The sequence below is a fragment of the Rhamphochromis longiceps genome, linkage group LG17, assembly GCF_057381845.1.
Source record: "Rhamphochromis longiceps isolate RC_006_pf linkage group LG17, R_longiceps_female_GT1.1, whole genome shotgun sequence".
Classification (NCBI taxonomy): Eukaryota; Metazoa; Chordata; class Actinopteri; order Cichliformes; family Cichlidae; genus Rhamphochromis; species Rhamphochromis longiceps.
Genome location: NC_140573.1, coordinates 6,746,742 through 6,769,011, shown reverse-complemented (window position 1 = coordinate 6,769,011; position 22,270 = coordinate 6,746,742). Strand labels below are relative to the sequence as shown.

The window sequence follows — 22,270 nt, the reverse complement described above, 5'->3', positions numbered from 1 at the left end:
GTTCTTAAAGGTTTTAAAAGGATTTTTTGTTGGTCTAGACAAGCTCCACTTTTAACTATCTACTTCTGCGGTTTGGCAGCTGGGTGTCTCAGTGCTCACCAACCCAGTGTGCATCGTCACACCTCGCTAACATCACCTCAGTCTGTTAGCCTAACATTTACATTTACATCAGTTGAGAACACACAACTACCATCATTTTAATCCACTCAGCTAAACATGTTCAGCAAACAGGAGCTCAGAGGTTGCTGTTAGACTACATCCCTGTCCTCTCTGGTGGATCTAAACTAGAAGAATACTTGATTTCTAAATAAACAACTACATACATACATCCCTGTGGATTCATATATGTTGAACTGGCTGATTTATGAAGCTGTTAAAAACTACATACTCGTTTGACACCCCCTAAAATCATAGTAATGGCTTTTGTGCCTTGACCCTTGAGCAGCTGTGATTCCCCCCCTCCCTTTTTTTCAGGATCGTTTTTCACACCTTTTGTAAAAGCTTCCTTTTTATCTGGTGCCATCAAGAGGCCAGCATTCTTTCAACCAATACTTTTAATTTATTTCTTCAAATACTAAAAGTTCTTGATTTTATGCTGTTCACCAGCAGTTGTTGTTGCATGTCTGCACGGACATTGTTAGCACTGCTGTGTCTGTGCAAACCATCTTATTGTCGATACTAGCTTATATTGTTTCCCAGCCTTCCCTTATCCATGATCTAGCTCGGAAAGACTTTCTTAGTAAACATGGTCCATGGGAAAAAATATAGTTAGAGGAGTTTTGATGGGATCTACAAAGTTTACTCTCCCACAGCTGTGAGAGCCGTCATTACTCATGATCATGATTCAGATAAGCAGTTAGAAAAATGAATGAATGGATGTATGAAAATAAATGGGTTTGCCACAAACACAAACTGAATTCTGGTATGGGCTGATGTTTGCACGTATGCACTCTTTATGCTTTCTACCCTTGAACAATATGTTTAGGCCTGTGACATCACAGTCTAATGTAGTAATGAACTTCGCTCTTCAAATGCAGGTATCTTCTGTTGGTATTTAGGTGAAGCTGAAATGTCTAAGATTCTTGTGCGTTACATATCAGTGCATCTACAGAGCTGTGCATATATTAAGTATTGGTGGTTTCATGGATACCAGTATTGTGGTCGATGACATTCTTGAGAATGGAGTCCATGAATGCTTTGAGTGCTAATGGATCTTCGCTGCACTCATTGGTCGGGCTAAATATTGATCAGGAATCCACTATTGAAAGCACTCAGTAGTTTACATTAAGCTGAAATAGCAGCTAATCAGGGAGATTCTGGTGTTGAATTTCCAGTTAGTTTGCTCTCATTGGTGGAATCTGATAAACTGAAAAGTTTTCTCAAATTGATCCCAAATGAGTGTTCAGGGAAAACAGCGTTATATGACTGTGATCTTCAAAATGCTCTAAATAAAATGCAATGATAGCACGAACCAAACATTTAAAATAGCTTTAATTATTAGACACACTCGTATAATTTACATACTTCATGATATATATCGCCCACATCAATGAACATAATCTGTTAATTTTTGAACATTTTGACTTTACAAGGAAAAAAAGACAAACATTTTTTCTAGAAGGCATATTGCATAACAAAATAAAGCTTAACTTTATTGATTCAGCTGAACTGCAGTCAGTCTCTCTGGCCTTTGTCTTTTAATCCTCTAGATTTTGTTTAGCTTAAGTCAGGTTTTGGACCTGGGTCAGCACCCAGCATGCACCCAGTAGGGTTTGATTCAGTTCTCTTGCATTTACTTTGAACATTCTGAGATGTGAACAAATACACAGAAACATGAGACTAAAATATAAAAGAACCTTAAAAGAAGGAAATGCTGTCAGCTATCTAGAGACCCATATCAGTCCCAGGATAAATTGTGCTTGGGTGTTGTGTATGCATAAGAGGAAGGAAGAAAACAGCAAGACTCTGGGAGTGGAAGCTTCCTTTTAGCTGCACGCTGTGCACTCGGCTCACTGTTTATCCGCTGACTCTGCCTCCAGAGAGACACACCAGTTTGCCTTCTCACTTTTCAAAAATGGGTAAAAAATGGCAGAAAAAGGCCTCTTGGGCGAATTTTAGGTGGCTGAAAGAGAGGATAGCTGAGCTTTATACCAAGGGTGAAGCAGGAAATGTCAAAAAAACAGAAATGAGCAATTTCCTCTGCAGCATTCCCCCCAAAATGCAGAATTCGTATCATTTTTAAAGTAATAGAAGAGCAATGAATGGGTGATACTGAATTTTATTTTTGCCTCTTGAGGACACTAAAAGTTCTGTTCTCTGCTTTAAAAAATGGACTTTGGGGCTTTGATGTGGTTATCACTGGGAAGTACAGATCACAATTTTTAGATACAGTGAGAAAGATCTGTGTTTTGCATTTCATGTGTTTAACATACATAGGGGGCTGTCTACAATGATTACATGTGTCACATGTAATCTGTCACTGGTACTCGACAGACTGGATTAAAAATGAGTTCTAAAACAGAATCACTTAAAAAGTATCATATTTTTAAAAGTCTTTTACATTGTTACTAACTACATTTGATACTTTTTTTATGAACTGACCTTATGTATAATGGTCAAATAATTTGGATGTCTGCTGTCTGCATTTATCACAGATTTTATCTCACCTGCTTTCATTTAGACTGTACTGCTATGCTGTTACTGGCACTGCAGTAAACATTGTTTTATGTAGCCACTAGAGCTCAAGCCTGCTTGGCCTCATTGTCATGGCAACCATGTTCGTGTGGGTATCCGCTCGTCTATGTAATCACACTGTTTGTCTTGCACCCAGAATAGCCAGAGGAGGTATTCTGAAGCCAAAAGCACCTGAAGCCAATGCAAACACGTTGCGCACCGGCCATCTGATAAATCTTGGACACAGAGAGAGCAGAAGAGAAGGATTTACGATCTGCCCAGTGATGTTCACCTTCATACCCTATGAAAAATTCTAGAAAGAAAGAGGACATTTCTCTCATTCTAGATTAAAAGTATTTTTCACAAGATTTTCAGAACTTAGTAACACTTCCATTGTTGCTAATGCACACAGCCGTTATCATCTCACTTTAAAAAACAGTCAGATCACAAGCAGTTCCCCCTGGCACCTAAACTGTCAACACTCTCTGCCAAGGAGAGGTTTAAAACATCGTCCATTTTCCAAATGTTCCAACTGTGCCCAGTGAAAACACATTAAACCATTAGAGGACAGAGTATAACTTCAGAAAGACACACTATAGCTTCATATAATGTGTTTTACAGGCTCATTCCCTGAACTAAACGTAGTTTTTTTTCCCCATATGCCTCCGCTAATTTGGAAAAAAACCCCAAACTGGCGGAGCAGACATTTTTTTGGCATGTTGCATAGCTTTACAGCCAGCATATGTTAAAAAGGGAAATGGTTTCAAATGACTTCATGTCTATACTGTGGTCGGAGGATATACCATGGCTGAAGTAACTATCCTGGGATGGAGAGATGCTCTGCTTGGCTTTAGGGATAAAAAAGATGGGATTTTTAACATCTTCACAGTCAGTTCAAGGTTGAGCTTCATCTCACTTTTCCTCCCTAGTCTCGAGGACTAGCCTACAGTCACTGCGTCTGTGGTGCCGGCTGTATGGTGCTGTCTTCGGTGAGAAGGCATTGTGTGCGCATGATGTGTGTTGGCACTGACTGAACATTTCCATGAAACCAGTGTGGTGGTGGAAAGTAGGACGAAAAGAAAAGCAGGAGGAGAGAGGAAACACTTCAGTGGCTAAAACAAATGGAGCTGTTGAGTTTAAGAACATGATTAAATTAGGATGGAGGGAATTGACGCCAAGTCATCACATTCTCTTTTCTAATAGTACACTTGGGAGAATTTTGTATCCAAAATTTGAGCCAGATAGGCTATTTTATCACATATCATTTCATTAATCTAGAATGTCTTTTCTAAATTATGTCAACGAAAATAGAGCTTTTACCAGAAAGCGAACTTGTCCTATCTAGCTAAAGTGACACTGACTGGCAGCAGGTTACGTACAAAAGCTCAGGTCACAACTTGCACGTTTACTCTTTATTATTATCCTATGACAGTTAGTCATGAAATTTTGCCTCCAGCATCTACAGCCAATATTATCCAAGGCCTCAGTAACACAGGCCTACAGACCACTTGCTGACAACCAAGAAAAATGGGTGTTTCATAGTAACATTTATTGCTAAATTGCACTTACGCAGGTCTAGAGCCCGGCTAGCTCCTCGGGTCATCGGAATATAATGTCTATAGCCTGACTGTTTGACAAATGGTTGCTTGATGTTGCTTTTAAATTGATTGCAAAGAGACACATGCTGCTGCATTTAAAACCTTGCGATTACTTTGGTCACATGCAGACCGCCATGGTTACCTCTAATTTGCATGTGAAATGCCAACTTGTCTGCAAACACTTGCTGCTTGCTGAGCAGTACTGAACAGTGCGACACACAAAATACTGTTCACCTCCAAAGTAAAACCAGTCTGTGTCTTCCATACAAACCATGGACAACTGCAGGAGCCTGCTAACTACCAGAGGAATTGCAAGGAGCTGGAGGCTTGAGGCCTGTGCAACTGAGCCTTTATGTAGCTTCCTGTGTGCATTTTTAAACTCCTCCTTACTTGATATTTTTTCCAAAATAAATAAGTCATAGTGTTATGGTCAGTGCAGAAAAATTTTATAGCTAGCAATAGTGAAATGAGAAGCTAACTCTCGTGTATCTGAGCCCCAAACTGCATATGTGGCATGTGAAAATAGAATCTGTGACCATTCAGATACAAAATGGCTGCATGAATAGTCATCTGGTTGTTTCAAAGAAAAATGAAATGTTATGTTGTTATGGAACCAAGATGACTGAAATGTGCAGAAAGTATGAAAAATGCCCATTTGTGTTGGAACCAGTATCAAAGCTCATATTTTATCAACACTCATATTTAATAGTTTCAAACACTTCCAGGCACTGAAAGAAACTGGACAGATTATGTAATATGTTCCCCTCCATTTACCACATGTGTTGCACCATCCCTGCACCATTAACATGAATAACTGCAGACTGGTGAGTGATGTAGTTACATTGTGATGAGTAAGCTGAAAAAATCTGCGATCCTTTGGGATTCATCTATTCTTATTCATACCTGGGAGGCCGGCTGTGTCTTTCTCTCGCACATGCACATAAAAAAAACAGAACAACAATTCCTTCATTAGTAGCACTGTCATCTATTGAAGATCAGACAGTATTATTAAATTTCAGTTGCTGAGAAGAGGCTGCTTATGTAAGCCAGCAGACAGCCTTCAGGAAATATTGCTTTTCTTCACTGATTGTGTTCAGTCTTCCGCGTACTGCTCACAAATCAACCAATAAAGATGTCAGCACAGGGCAAGCAATATCCACCCAGCCAGCATAACACATTTACCAGTCGATACTGAATAGCACACAGACTTTTGGTCTAGCTATTTGTACACGCAAGCAAAGCCCACGGAGAGGCAAAACTAATAAAAGATTATCATCACAACAGTGCAGTCATCTCAGGGAACAAACAGGCATATGTAGTTAAGGTTTACACCAATCAGGCACAACATTTGCTTTAAAGAAAACTAATACAGGTTAGCGTAATTGTCAAAACAGAAGAAAGATTTTCATCCAAAGTCAAGATTTGCCTATAACCAGTCACAACTAGTAACCAGTGCACTGGTAGCTGTACTACAACTCAGTGACTATACAATCGTGCACATGTTTGGTAACGCACTGAAGGGATTAGCTTCACAAAGACACAAATGCTATCACTGGCACTTTTTTTGTTTTTTAATGTGTTAAACTTTTATCTCAGTGCTTCGTCTTCTATTGCAAGTTTGACATATTTTCTAGTGCTGATCAGGAAAGTGTTTGGGGATAAACAGTTGGGGAGAAAATCACATTGTTTCTCTATTTTTTGTTGAAACAATAAGGCGGTCATTAACCACTGGAAGAGTAGTGATATATTATCAATAAACAAGGATCAATATAGCAATCTTTATTTAGGATTTCAATGAGAGGTTGATTTTACACTATTACTGCTCAACACGTTCTCACTCCCAAAGCGTAACACTAGGTGACAAATCGTCAGTATATTATGCTTTCGGCTGCCCAACACGTCCCTATATTATGAGTTTGGAAAACATGAGAACTGTCTGGAATGACTCTACATATGTATGTTTAATTTGTTTAAATCGCACAATCTGGCGCGTAGCTTAGAAACGCGGAAGGTAACCTTTCGCGTTTCCATGGAACGCCTCGGGACGCGACAAATCGTTAGTATATTATGCGTCGGGAGTGACTCTACTACTATCTTATATGCAGTACACTGGGGTTCATAAAAGCTGTTGTTTGTGGAGTGCGGTAGTCATTCCCAACCTCAGGGTCAGGCCCCTTCAAATGGGCCCTGAGGTAAATTTGAAGAGCTCAGAAGAAACAAAAGAGTTAAATACACAAAACATTTGGTTATTTCTCATCACACATTTGCTTTTGATTTGTGAAATACACAAAATATGGGCAAAAGTACCGGCCCACCCACACATTACACCAACAGGAGCTGCTCAGCCATTGAAATGATGCCATGAAGCTCCTGGCACACAGATGTTGTGCTGATGTTAATATCACAGGAGGTTTGAAAGTCTGCAACTGCTGAGTCAGATGAGCATTGGTGACTTTTATACCAGGTGCACTTTTAGCAGTTGGTAACTTTATGTGGTCTACCACTTTGAGGCTGTGTTGCTGTGGTTCCCAAACACTTTCGTGTTACAACCTGACGTATTGCAACAGTGGTACAGCGGTATCCTGTTACAGTACCATGCTTGAATTCCTTAGAACAACTCACTCTTTCACAAATGTTTGTAAAGGAAGACTGCATGGTTAGGTGCTTGATGTTATAGAGTTAGAACAATGAAACTAAAAACACCTGAAGGATTAAGGGACTCTGGCCCGATACGTTTGTCTATATATATTGCATTAAATCTTCTGCCCTAATACCTCTACAAACTAGTCCAGGAGTACATTTTTTATCGTCTGGCACAGCTACATTTACCTTATTACCCAGAAACTATCACCATAACTGAATAATTTTTCATTTGAAGAGGATAAAAGATAAAAAGTTGGGAATTACTTTCATACAGAATCCACAAAATGTTAAATTGATTATACAAAGTAACTAATAATAACTAGTTTTTGTAAAGGTTCAGAATTTATATATTGGTGGCAATATTGTTCCTAGATTATTTTTTAAAAAGTCAAAGTCAAGGCAAAGTTTCAATTTTGACTTGCCGATAAAGTATGTGTCAAACCATCTGAAGTCATGTTTCAGCTCTCTGGCAGATCGTCTCACTGTGCTTTATTTTTCAGGAAAACAAAATAACGTAAAAGAAAAGAAACTGAAATAATATCAGGGATTGTTAAAAAGACCCTGAGGAAAATCTGTGACACAGGATTTTAAAGTTGATTTTGTGAGGCACCCCTGTTTGGCTATATATGGTCCAAAATCCCTTAATACTGACATCAATGTTTTATAGGAAGTTAGTGCAGTTACAGGAAGGAACAAAAGAAGAAACAGGTAATTGTCTCTCATACCCAGTGTCTTTCACCGGGGAAAGCCCCATTATGTGCCTTTCACAACATCAGTGCACTCTTCTTTTAATCTTCAGTGATCTGGGTTTTGATGTTGCAGAAGGAGTGTTCAATAGTGGCTTTAGTCCCTCTCTGTGATTATTCTTCTTACAAAAACGTCACATCTTCTTGCGACTGCACCCAGCGCCAGTGGGCGTCGTACTCCAGATGCATTTTGCCATTCATTTTGCACGTGTCCAAGTCAATCTTTCCATTTTTGTAAGGTTTAACTTTGGGGCTCTGGCTGGTTGCCAGTTTCTCACTGAGACAGGTGCGGGTCGGGCTGCCTCTTTGTGTGGTTGATTTCTCCAGGACACCATTAGCTTTAAGGCCTTGCGTTGGAGTACTGACCTTAAACATGGGGCTTCCCTTATCTGTCTCTGCAGTCTTGGTCCAGATAGGAGCACCTTGCTTGAGGCCCTCAGACTTGGCTTGTGGACAGCTGCCAGGAGCTGCTGGCTTCCCACTTTCAGTTCCTCCAGTTCCCTTCCCAATGGCAACATTCCCAGGTCCACCTTTCACTTCTGGAATAATTCCAACCCCAGTACCATTCTCACTTCCCACAGCACTAGACCCGGACTTCAGGCCTAACACGGGCCCTGACACCGCTGCAGTGGCTGTGGCCACGGAGCCTCCCACCATGCGGCCCCCAGCAGTAGCCTCTGAAACTAGAGGTGTGGTGGAGCAGATGACGGATTCGGAGCTGGAAGGGCAGTACTCATCCATGTCGTCTGCCAGCGTGTCCAGGTAGCTGCCAATGGAGATGTTGTCTAGCTTGTCATTGGGGTCCTGCAAGCTGCTCCAGGAGCCTCTCCAAGAGGTGTCGGGTCCCTCCCCCAGGCTGTACTGGCTGCTGGTGAGGCTGCTGCAGCGGCTGGTCAGTGTGCTGCGCTCCTCAAACAGCCATTTCACTGCTTCGATGCCCTCGTGCACCGCCAGCAGCTGTTGCAGGATCTTAACGTCCACCGAGCGCAAGTGAGCCTGCGGACACAAAAAAGGAGATATTCTAAATTTACAATAATGATGCATGCTTACTTTCACAGTGGTCATGTTTTGATAGTGTGCAATGTGCAACAAAAGAGAAATCTAAACAGATGTTGAACCTAGGAGACCGCACATATTTATGTAAAGCTGTCAGCTTTGGCTCTAGGGACAAGTGCAAACACCGTTATAATGCTATTAAACTATTCCAGATTACCCTAATTGGAAGAAACTAATAACAGAAACTGCCTGGAATCCACAATACTAAAAATGGGAAACAAACAAAGTAAAGGTGGAGGGGAAACAAGGTTACAGATGGATATTACAAGGGAATGTGACTGAAGCTGAGTTTGTAGGAGAAGCTAGTGAGAGATGGAAATTTGATACAGTGGAAAGTAAGACGCATTAGTAAAGAAAGTCGAGAAAAAGACTTTTTTTCCTTTTCAGCTGACTTTTAAATGCTGTAAATGGTGCAAAGGATTCAAAAGTTAATCTACAACTTCTGTCATAAATAAATAAAGCAATAATTGCTTCAGCGGGCCTCTAGCAGCCATGGGTATCTTCAAATACAATATGTGTGTGGGAGGATAAGAAAGCTAAATGGTGACTTAGAAGGAGAAAGATGGCTGCAGTCATGGAAAATTCTTCCCTAGAATACATTTGCAGAAGTTCTCAAAGCAAAGTGCAGAGCCCAGAGGTGATATATGGCAACAACATTCAAAGCTCTGACCACTGAGATCACCTCGGCTTTGAGCCTTTGATTTCAAAGTATTCTTCAGTTTCCTCCTTATGTATCACTTTCTGCTGGTCTATTACTGTGCCCCGGGAGGCTGGCTGTATCCCTTTTTGGGAATCATTAAAATTTGTGGTAATTTATACATATTTGTGTATTTCATCTCAGATAATTTTGGGTCAGACAGACAAAATATACAATTATAGTTTTACAGTCTTTTTATATTTTATTTTACTACATCGCACTGTGAAAAGTGAAAGTCCTGCAAGTGTAACATTATGTATATTCCAGCGCTAACACAGCATTGGGATAATAAAGTGTTGAGTAAGTTTAACACCCCAAAAAACTCCGAGCAGAGGCCTCAGGCCACTAAGATCTTTCTGACCTTTTGGAGTTTAAGTGTAACAGTTTAATTGATCCTTATAAATCAATAAATCAGTCTGATGGAATGAATTGATTGATCCAACCTACTAAGTTACTCATGTTTATCAGTTCTGATGAAAACACTGGCAGAAGAATTAAGAAAGCTGCTCTATGGGGTGTTTAAAAGCCTGACGTTCTTCCATCCAGATGGAAAATGGTGCACGTGAGCATGAATTAATATGTCTCATACTTCGTTTCTATGCATAGGTAGTGGCTGACCTTTGGATAAGCCATTCACTGTTTAAGACCACACCACAGGCTGCTTGGTATAAAAAAAGGAAAGAAAGAAAAAGCTATGGCAAATTCAATCCACTGATGTTGAGTGGTTTTCCTCCATCTTCCTCAGTATCAAACCAGCAGGAAGCTGATCGACATCAGTGGTTTCTAAACTGGGTATTAAGAAAAGATCATTTCTGCCCCGTTTTTTCCTCTAAGACTGCTGAATACTTTGACCTCTTGAATCTTTCTAAAAGTGTGGTTTGACTCAGCTGCAGGAGGGAGAGGTAGGGCAGGATGGTTCAGGGAGCAGAGTCAGGGTGGGTTGATTGGCACAGCTGTCACATACTGGCTCATCAGTCTCTCCTTCTTATGCCGTAACATGCTCGAACCTTGGGCTGCACCACAGGCCAACCACAGAGTCCGGCTCTGTGCATCATGATTAAAAAAACGTAACCAACAATTGTCAAACTCATCAATGGGAAGCAGCAGTTTTAATCACTGCATGCTCAAAGTTGGTTGGTGCCCATCACCTAAAGAATACTAACTTTCTCTTTGAGCTTACCACATTTGCTCAAAAACCTTTTACTTAGTCTGTGCCGTGAAAGATTGAAATGGCTCACGTGACTTGTAGAACATAACCACAGCATGACTAAACCATAACCAGACCTTATCCAGAGTGTAATTTTAACTGTGGAGAAAACACACAAGATTGAACTTATGGGAACCAGCTTTTTTGTTGATTATCACAAGTAAACACAGGCAACACACTTCAGAAGAAAAAAAATGTGGATATGAGATGAAATAGAAGGGTTTCATTTTACTTTCTTTACTGGAGGAGAATTGAGCTGTGTGGTCAATGTTCTGGTAAATGCTGAAGCCAAAGTCAGTGGTTATGCTAAATTACACAGGCAGACACAGCTCTAATACACACACACACACACACACACATATATATATATATATGTATATACAGCTTTTTGTTCATGAATATGTGGGTATGAACCCACCGGCATCCTGGCACACACAAGTTTTGGGGTGGGGCTCAAGGCTTGAGGTTTTTGGCTGGCAGAGACCGAGTGCTTAATGAGGGTGGCAATAAAAGTAGCTCCGTGCCTGTCAGCGCTGAGGTGGCACAATGCTAACAAAGCTATGAGCTCCACCAGTCTATGAACACTTTGCTGCAGAACTACACTGACTTTAACTGTTGCTGTCGCAACAGGTCATTTTTTTTTCTGCGATATTAATTTGGGTAACTTGGGTGGTTGGTTAGAGATGATATTTTTATACTGTGTATTAACCAAATTCACCAATGCATGAAATTAAAACAAGTTATACACCAGAGATGCATTTGAGTATGTAATTTTACACAAGCAGAGGGACCATCTGTGAGTGGCCTTGCTGCCACACCTTAGCTTTTTGGGGGGATAATAATTCTTCTGTAAGGCTACTGCCTCTGAAATACAACTAGATATATGGCATTTGCTCTTAACACAATATCTCAGAAAGTGTTAGTGGAAAATCTTCAATAAAAATGTAAAAGAAATCATCTTTGTCATCTCAACTCTGCATGCCTTCTTTACTGAGGTCACAAAATAGATTAGTTGCCTACAAATCAACATATTAAAATATGCAAAGTTTTTTCGTAATGAAATTTAAACAATGACAGCCACGTGTTCCAGCTTTTTGCTAAAAGTGAAATCCATCATGTTTGTGTCAGCTGTTTCCTGCTTTGTTTGCTCTGCTGCTCTTCAAGTGGGACTTGTTTCAATCCCCACTATATTCATTACTTTGAGACTGATTTGAAGCATTTAATTACACAACAAAGTCAAGCGTGCACATCAAAGAAAGGATGAAAAAGGTCGAAGTGGGGCCAACAAAGTTTAATGTGAATGGGACTAAGCAGCCTTAAGGATTTAATATCATTAATCATGTTTTTTGCATTTCCTGAAACATCGGTACATCGCCAAACACACTCCTGCTTCCTTACTCAGCATGAAGCCACGCACCAGCTGGCAGACCCACAGGTTTCTGGAAAGCTAATTTTCCTGCCTTTTATATTATCAAATAAGACAAGTACCTGCACTCTGCAAACAAGTCAAACTCGTTGTTTCATATTAAAAGATTTCTGGTGCAGAAGAAAGACTTCATTTGTTTTGGATCCCTGCTAAAATCTTTGTAATATTTATCCGCCTCAGGAAATATTTATTACTGTGTAATGAAAGCACAAAAAGTACTGCTTCATAAAGTGTCAAAATATACGTCATAATAACATCATTAGGTATCTTTATCTTTAGCTCTCCACATTAACAGTGAAATAAATAACTTGAAGACGTGTTTCTGGTATCTGATCAGTTAATTAACAAAAAAAAACAAAAAACACAACACAGACAAACCAACAGTGTAAATGAGTACTTGTGGTCTTAAAATGTGCAAATACTGTAGCTGGAGCACACGGTGCCCACAGTGGGACGTGAGGAAAATCTTTTAGCTCTAAGAATATCAACAGAAGAAGACGACTGATGGCAACACTTGAGTGATCTCATCTGAGGGAATTTAATTGTTGAAGGGTTTCCTTCTCTAACGTTGCTTTGATCCCTTTCAGAGTCAACAGAACAAATGGAGAACCGCAATGTGCCCCGAAATGCTTTCAGCGTTCTGAACCTTACAACGAGAACACGTTATAATTGTTGGACAATTTACTACTCTAGATATTCACCTTTTTGACTTTTTTTTTCCTTCAGTACTTTTATGGACACCATTTTCTGTCAAGCTGTGGGGATGAGAGTGTTGAGCACGCGTAGTGATTAATACGCAGAGACCCTTGCAGAGACCCTCTAGTCTCCTCTAGTCTTCTTCCTGTTCTCTTTCAGACATGATGATTGAGTTGGCATTTCATGTTATGTTGATTTTGTTTGTGCACATATGTATGTGTGTGAATAAATGAATGTATATGTGTATTTTTTTTTTTTTTTTGCTTTACATGTCCGAAATTAAAGTTTATCATCATCATCATCCTGTAGATTGTGATAGGGTATGATCCATGACGCACACTGTCCCATGTGGCTTCCTATCATCTCACAGCAACCTAACAGATTGCTGAATTACTGCCAGCTGGAATACCAGCAACATAAACACAGTCACTGCTCTCTCTCTCTCTTTCGTATCCCCTGGTGCCCGTGTCTGCTGTTTCACCTTCCCAATCTAACTCGGGCCCTCAGACATACTGCGTCCTTGCAGAGACCCTCTAGTCTCCATTAGGCAGCAGAAGGTCAGCCCTGGCCCTCCATAACTCGCCAGCTGCTCCATCTGTCTGCATTCATGTCTGAATGCCATTCTTACTGTTCCTTTTCTTCTTTCTTACTACAGGACAGAATGCTGAATGGCAACATGCGAGATTTCACCGTAAGCACAAGTAAAGCCAAGTGAAGATCACTGTCTTATGAAATAGCAACGCAAACTACAAAGAAATGCTGAATTTTGGCCCTCATGGAGCATAATATGCAAGTCAATGGATACAAAGAGGAGCAGAGGCTCATTCTTCAAAGCTGATGTAGCCCCTTCTCTGTTTGTCCATCTACTTCCTGCAAACATTACTGTCTAAACCTGCTGTCACATAAGAAGAAATGAAGCCTGGACAGAAGACCTACCAGGCTCTCTGATATTATGGTTACAAGCAACAAAATGAGATGGAGAGAAAACAGGAAACAAAATTGTGGTGGAGGAATAAAAGAGCTGCAGGTCACTCAGGAATAATTGAATTTAACAAAACCCTGTACTGACTGTGACATCAGTGACAGCATAGCCAGTAGCCAGTTAGAGAAAGAAGCCTGAGATTAAACAGACTGGATTTTAATTCCCTACAGCTCAGCTCTGCACGGAGAGCTGACTTTGCACTGACATTCATCTGCCCAGAGGTGGAAGACAGAGAGAGGCTGACATGGGAAAGCTAAAGTGAATAAAAAAGGAGGAGTTAGCAAAAAGTAAGGACATACCTCGAGCAACAGCATAACATTTGCCCTTTGGTAGCTTAAAATACAGATGCTGATCATTAATAAAATGCACAAAGCAGCTTATATATAAAAGGCCCTTCAGTGTGTGTGTCTCTGTGTGTGTGTGTGTAAGGCTTAGTGCCAGTCTTCTCTGGCTTTAAAGGAGTGTCTCTATCCAGTAAATCTGTTTAGATCAGTGAAGTGGAGAGTGGAGATTGCTGGAGACGAATGCGAAAGGCAGATGCTTTCAAACTGCTCCCGCAGAGATGAACAGCAGCACTAAAATCATTCACAGCAACATTTATCTGCCTTCAGCTCTTTCCCCACCAAATCAAGTCATGAGCCGAGCCGGCGACAAACGTGTTCTGAAGTCACCCGTTACTGCAAACACATGAACACATTTGTCTGGAAGCAGTTACATAACACATTACTCTGCTAGAGTCAGTAATCACACTACAGCTACAGTATAATAAATCATTTAGAGCAGCTGCATCGAATATCTGATGAATTCTTTGTTCGTTTTTTTGTAGTATTACAGTTTTCTTGAACAAATATAGTAACTGCCAACTCAGGTTCACTTGTGTGATGACTTGCATTATTTTCAGATTTCTTAATTGTTAAACTGTATTGTTTTTAGGTTTTGAACTAGCTGGGTATCATTTGGGCAAAGAAACGTGTCCGTATCTTTCGCTTTCCTGAATAATGATCCTACGTCACTGTTTGGTGACTCTAAGCTGGCTGTCTTAAAAGTCTCTGATGATCCATGTCTATCATCCAAGTAACAGGAAATAGGATGTTAATGACCATAACAATTTTAAAGGCTAATTTTAAAGATCTGTAGTTTCGTTTTGATTTATATTTTGTACTTTAGGCCAATCGAATCAGTGTGTTTTTCTGGACTTGAGAGTTATGCAACATGTTTGTTTAAATCAAAGACGTACTGTATTAGAAATGTAACATGACTTCTTGTTTTTCCTGCTATTTAACAAGAGTAACACTTCAATATTAGTGGTAACGTACACACACACACACACACACACACACACACACACACACACACACACACACACACACACACACACACACACACACACACACACACACACACACACAAATATGCACAGTGTTGATCTTACACAGGCAGATGCTGCAGCCCACCAATGCCACACAGTGTGGTTATGGATACAAAGTAACAGATGAATGAGGAACAGAAGGGTCCACACAAACACACACTTTCAGAGTGGAAAAAGAAGCAGTTTATAGCCGACTCATTAACATCCCGCCTGTTCGTTTGAGCTTATCAGCATGGCAGAAAATGTTGGGGAAGAAAACAACATGGTGACTTTGCTAGGCTGTGTGCACGACTGTGTGCACGACTGTGTGCACGAGAGAGCTCTTCCATTTAGTATCTCCCTACAGCCTCTGAGCACACACATTAGTACTGCACATCTTACTAAGCAGATTTCAGATGATGCTCCCATCTCTTCTTCTGCACTCTCATTACACAGCACCACTCACACAGATGAAATAACCATGCACACTTGCATGCGCACACACGCACGCGGGCACACACACACACTCACATACTGGAGCAGCCCGGACTGTACTGAAAGTTTCACTCCCTAGAGTTAGAAAACGGTTCTTCATCACTATCACTTCTCTCTCTGTCCTCCCGCTTCTGCAAAAAAACTTGATAAATGACTAAAACTACTAACAGTCCAGCATGCTTCTATAGTCTTAACAGATTTCCAGCAAGTCTGGATGCCTTGTGAATACAAATGTGGGCTAAATATGCAATTAGGTTAGGTACTATACAACCTACAACAGCAGCTGAGCTTTCTTCTGTACACACTAACCCACTAACACTCATTTATTCATTTATATTCTGATTTATATCTAAATATTGCCATGTTTACAATACATATATGTATTATGAGAAGAAAAAAAACACCTTAAAACTCAGACTTTTTGCTTTTTAGAGCTAACACATCCATTACTACGGGGTGGCTGTAGCTCAGGTGGCAGTCCTTAGGGACTGAGTAAAGCGCTATACAAATGCAGGCCATTTACCATTTACCATTACAATGCGCCTTTCTGGTCACAAAATTACAGACAGGCAAGCTGCAACTACAGAACCCATGTGATGTTCACACTAAACCTCCCGCGTATGCGTATTTCCGTTGACATTGTGGTCAACATGTCCAGAGATCAGCTATGACTCAGATGTAGGACTACATATGCACTTGGCCCAGATGTGATGTGAAAAAGGGTTTTTTAAGACTTCTGTGGGAAAAAAAGGAAAAAACAATCTGAGTCATTCACACACACCACTTCTGAAAAAATAAAAAAAGGTTTTGTGATCCATCTTCCAATGGATTCACACGAGCCTACATCAGTTAGTTCTCAGACCACACCCGTCACCAAAAGCCCTGAACTGATACAACAACCTAAGAGCGAGCGTTTTATTACTCACCAGCTATTTAAGCTAACCTAAGATATACACACACACAGGCTCAAGGAATACGAGCCTAATTCAAACTCAAAGACATGTGGCAGAAAATACTAAACAAATGTGACGATGACAGCCGATCATCTTTCTTTCTGAAAACTTTGTTTACACCAAGCAAGCGAACTTAAGACACATGCTGCCACCATCATGAGTCCTGGAGTGAAATCAGCTTCTATTTCTACCATGCGACCAAACTGCTAATGTGTTTTTGGATGTTTGAATGTAACCAATGTGTTTTGGAGCGACTCTTTCAGAAAACAGCTTGTTTGGTTTGGAAGTTCGGTTGTGGCAGCGCACACGCTCTTGTGTCACAACCACAGATGGGGAGACGGGGTGCATGCCTGCATCTGCCGCAGGAATGTATGACATACATGAACATGGTTGGGGGGGCAACTGTAGAGTGGTGCATTATTGCTACAGACCTCCACTGTTTGACGCGAGGTGGGGTTGATGTAAACCAGAAAACAGAGAAGTACTTGTTGAACGGAAGCTCTGCTGTTGAAGAAATAATCAGTTCTGAAGAAACACAGAGCGGCCTGCTGTGGATAAACGAGGGATGGAATCATTTAATAAGAGAAACTGAAAAACAGTCTTGTTCAGAGGTATGATATGAGTATGTATCACACCAAAATTAAGCCCAGTGGACTGAAGATAGAAATGTATGCAATATGTTAAAAATTACTTTCTATAAATGGTGCAAGCGCAGCTAGACAATAGGAAGAGAGCGCCTTCACCACGGTCCTGTGTGCATTTTTACCTCCACTTATTTCCAAACAAAGTGCAGCTGCTGGCAGAGCAAAGAGCAGCTTGAATTATTGAATGAGTGGATACAAGGGGCCTTCACATTTTATTACTCAAGTCCAGTCAAAGTAAAATTACATCTGTTGCATTTAGTCACAATCAAATTCATCAAATGTAGACTCCTGATTTTCTTCTTATACTACTTAGTATTATACTACTTAATAATAAGAGCAATGTTCATATTAAAATTTAGTTTGCACACATGTTAGGGGAGGCTGTAGCTCAGGAGGTAGAGCGGGTCACCTACTGATCGGCAGCTTGGTGGTTCGATCCCTGGCTCCTCCAGTCTGCATGTCAAGTATCCTTGGGCAAAATGCTAACCCCAAGTTGCTCTCCAATGCATCCATCGGAGTGTGAATGTAGTTAGAAAAAGCATTAAGCTTAAAGAAAGTGAATGTGTTGTATAGAGTGCTTTGAGTATAAAAGTGTGATATCAGTCCACAAATTCCAAATTATTTTTGTCATAATCGTACAGCGACAGCAAAGTCAATGTCACATCTTTAATTTTACCTCCTATGGCGATCCTAAGTGAAAACATTACCAAAGAATACAAGAAATGTACAGAAAGACACAGCAAGTGTTGCATTGGGTGTAAACGTAGAATTTAATTATGCTGGATTCAAAATACATTAATACTTCACTGACCTAACTGGCTAATTTTGACATGTTGATAACATAGTAATTACGTTATCTAAGACATTAAAGAGAGATTGATGCTAACATTTAGCTTTCCAAAAGCTGAAACATCCATTGGCAAGTATAATTCTTAAAGCAGGCGTATGTAACGTTTGCTACTCAGTGATAACAGCAGCCCCTGTAGCTTCAACTGGTAATAAAAGGCCTCTGGACTTTGGAGTCTTTTAAGCTCCAGTACTGAATTGTAGTGAAACAAATCATAGCAGCTGCTCGCGCAACGAACAATTCAATTCAGTTTCATTTATATAGTGCCAAATCAAAATACAAGTAACTTCAAGGCACTTTATATTGTGAGGTAAAGACCCCACAATAATTCTCAGAAAACCCCAACAATCAGACGACCCCACTATATGAAAGCAGTTGGAGACTGGAGACAGTGGGAAGGAAAAACTCCCCTTTAAAAGGAAGAAACATCCAGCAGACCAGGCTCACGGAGGGGCACCCATGTGCCGTGAAACACAAAATCGTCATCTTGATATGGAATAGAATTTGTTGGTTTACTCTTCATCCACCTAACTTTAGGAACATTTTAGCCACAAACAGCCATAATAGAAAAGTTGGCATCTATTGCAAGTTATTAGAATAAAGTAATCCTGCTCTTGCTTTGTGTCTAACCAGCAGCTAAACCACTTGATTTTGTGTCATGTAGGCATAATCTGCCGAGCTCTGCCCTCAGTGTCTCCTTAGAAATGTACTTTCCTGGAAAACTGTATACATTCTCCCAAGTTACATACAGACTGACACTTTTGAGGGAAGGAGTGGGAACAAATGAGATGCTACTGGTGCTGTTACGAGTCAGCGAACTCAGAAATCATGCTGAGGCTGGTATTATTCCCAACATTAAGGTAAAACACTTACTTATTATAGCTTTAAATGTGTGAGCCCACACAATAATTAAGGAATATCCAAAAAGCTGAGGTTAGTGAGCTTACCGGAGGCCTAACAATTAGCAGGGGCCCTAAAAGCATCCTTAAATCTCACTGTCCTAAAGTATCATTCATCACCAGAGGCACGGGATAAGAAAATTATTTGGCATTTAGCGCTTTCTGAAATACAGATTATATGGTCATTTTAAAGAATGCTGACATTTTGCAGTGAGTCCCACTGTGGGCTCTGAGCGCACAGTGGGAGCAGGAAGGACGACTTGGAGTATAAAACACAGTCATTTATTTTTTCTCAGCTGTCAAGTGGAGCGTTACACTACAGTTTATTGTGTTAGGCTAGTGATCATGTGAACATGACGTGGTTTAGGTTCATCTGGTCAAAATTATACTGTTATACTACTTTATGGATTGTTACTTATACATTCAGTTATTTTAATATAAAGAGTTGAACAGAAAACAAGAACTTAATAAAGAGAAGTAAGGAAATTTTAAAAATGGCATGCTGTATAGTCAGATAACATGTTAAGTACCTCTGTCTCTGGGCTCTCAGGAGTTGTGCAGGCTTCTGTACCTGCACATAATTTCAGATACACCCCAGCAATGACAACCCGATCTGCTGATAAATGTTCAAGTACTCGAAACAAGGCTGTCTGCCGGAGCCGAGCCGGGCTCAGCATTCATCGTCATAATGACAGCTCTGTACCTGGCTGACTTTCGTGAATGACACATCCTGGAAAACAAGAGTCTGCCACGCATCCTGCGGGCACATATATGAGAACTGTGGATTCTTACCATCTCCATCTTCAGTTTTCTTATCTTTTCATCCAAACTCTTCATCCCGGTCTCTTTACCGGTGTCGTGCGCGAGGGCCAGCTTGGCGTCTGCCCGGAGAGAGGACGACTCTTCCCGCATCCACCTGAGCAAACCCTCGGGGGTCTTCCGGCCGATTTTCGCCTCTATGTCTTTGAGGTCTGGGATGCTCTCGCTGACAGTACCTTCGTCCATCGCCATGAGTGTTTTTACACCGATAAGATCCGCAGGACAAAGATTACGTCCTTCGGGTTCCTCGGAGATTGTTCCCTGTCAAGCTGCGAGAGTCACTTCCTATAGGCTTGTATGGCATCCTATGCGACTGCTGCTGAGTTGGACTGCGCCAGGCAAGGAAAACTGTTTGACAGTATCAACACAGCAGTGTGAGCTTATTCCAGCAGTATGATACAGAGAGAAATCCTCGATATGTGGGTTATTTTAACTCAGTCATCATGTTGTGTTAAATTGATGAAGCCTCTGTATCTAAACTGCTGATGGTCATCAAGTGATAGCGGAGGGGGGAAATCCAATTTGTTGCTTTCCCCTCCTTGATTGGTTCCTTTACAGCTGTAAATGCAGTCTGATCTCCGGAGTCCCGAGTCCTGAGCTGCAGCTCGGTGAGGCTGGTGTTTGGGATCTGTACGCTGAGCCACACTGCGCAGATTCCACCTGCATGATGACAGCGATCAGGAACCGCAGAGTGGGAGAGGAGACCCGATAGCGTCAAGTCACCAGCGATAACCCTCGGTAGCTTCCGGGAAAACTTTCAAAATACAATCTGTGTGAAAGCTCTGTACCGGAGAAAACGGTGAACTACCAAAATAAAACGACAAGCACAAAGTAAAACAAAAACAACAAAAAAGTCCTTTTATCCTCCTTTCTGCACAAAGACGTCTGTGCGTTTTATAAGAAGAAGATAAGCTTGTTAATATTGATACTCCAATCAAGTTATATATGTGAACATCAACCAGTTATATGTGTGAGCATCATGGAACAGAAACATAATCTAAACATAGTCATGAAAGGCGACCTTTGGGTGAAGATGTGATGTCTGTATCCATCTGCCTGTTGTCCACATTTATGCAGGCAAAAGGACAAAAGCACAAGATGAAGCTCTTATTTTTGCTTTTGCCTTTTTGTGAAAAACTTGATAGCTTTTCCTCCACGCAAAAATTAAGTGGGCATTAATAAACTATTAAAAAGGACTAATCTAAACATCTGAAATGCCCTAAAAAGACAAAAGCAGTGGGCCACCGACACATTACACTCAGGGAGCTGCTCAGTAATGGAAACGCATGGCATGATGCTCCCAGTGCTTAATTTTGTTTGGAACTCAGCAGTAGTGAGTCAGCAAAGGTTTAGCAACTTTTACAACTGTGAGCGTCGTCGACTCTGCTCCCTTGCTCTACGTGGTCTGCCACTTTATGGTTAAGTTGCTGTGGTTTCTAGATGTCTCCACATTGTAATAATACCACTCAGAGTTGATCATGGATATCTAGGAGGGAAGAAATTTCACAAATGAACTTGTTGTAATGGCAGCATCCCGTTACAGCACCACACTGGAATTCAGTGAGCTCTTTAGAGCGACCCATTCTCTCACAAATGCTTGTAAAGACAGATTGCACGGCTTTCATAAAGCTAAAAACACCTGAATTCAAAGATTAAAAGATGTGGACTCATAGTTTTGTCCATTGTGCACTAAAAAGAAAAGCAAGGCTCTTCTTTGAACACAGCAGGTGATGGTGTGACCATGTATGGAAGGCCCCAAGTGCCAAAATGAATAGAAAATATAATTAATGATGCATTAATTAATTAAAATGGGAGCTAATTAAATATTTTTTAATGTTTTCATTTAAATTAATTAAATCAAAAATATTTGGTCAAATGTTTAATAATGTATTTTAGAATTTATTTTAGAATTTATTTTAGAATTCGTGGTCCGCTGTAACTTAGAAGCTTTTAACATGGGTCACCGCCCAAGAGAAGGAATGAAGAGTCTAATCAGTGTAATGAAATACAACAGATCTCTGTGGCAAAGGCCGGATTACTTTACTCTTAATACACTAAACACACACTTACTCATACCCTGTGTCTCTATATGGAAACTTTCTCCCGGCCCACACAAACTCAGCCCAGGCAGACTTTTCCTTAACGGGCCTGGACCCCCTCATGTGGAACTGGAGCTCAGGTTAAAGCTTGTGGTTAAAAGACCAGTGGGTCAATGTTTTGGAACAAAGGAGATTAAATGCTGCTGTCAAGGACAATTCAATAAGATCCACAGCAGGCACAGGTTTTCCACCAAGTTTTTGTTTTCCTTATGGCTTTGGATGTATAACTGGATTTTTGTTTTCCAGGCGCTAACAAATAAAGATACATATCAAAAAATGTAAGAAAGAAAGGAACGATTATAGTCATCCTTTTCAGTAATTGTTTTCTGCTATAACTTACTGAAAATGCTGCATTCTTATTACAAATGTCTGTCACAACCAGAGACACCACAAAGACACATTCAGTGGCATAATCTGCAGTCAGGAAGGGCCTCTGGAGAGC

At 40.6% G+C, this 22,270-nt stretch overlaps 1 protein-coding gene across 1 annotated transcript; it reads right to left on the bottom strand.

Moving 5' to 3' along the window:
- Positions 1-1,563: 1,563 nt before the first annotated feature.
- Positions 1,564-20,401, bottom strand: lurap1 (leucine rich adaptor protein 1). The gene is made up of 2 exons (XM_085387451.1): positions 19,703-20,401; positions 1,564-8,656 (listed from the first exon to the last, which is right to left on the bottom strand). The coding sequence occupies exons 1-2, from the start codon at positions 19,919-19,921 to the stop codon at positions 7,784-7,786; spliced, it is 1,092 nt and encodes a 363-aa protein (XP_085243577.1). The 5' UTR covers positions 19,922-20,401; the 3' UTR covers positions 1,564-7,783.
- Positions 20,402-22,270: the final 1,869 nt, after the last annotated feature.

Bases quoted from the DNA above. Each gene is read 5' to 3' on its own strand.
- lurap1 (XM_085387451.1), bottom strand. From the start codon at position 19,921: ATGGCGATGGACGAAGGTACTGTCAGCGAGAGCATCCCAGACCTCAAA. The intron at 8,657-19,702 runs GTAAGAATCCAC...TTGTGTCCGCAG, and splicing joins GAAAACTGAAGATGGAGATG to GCTCACTTGCGCTCGGTGGA.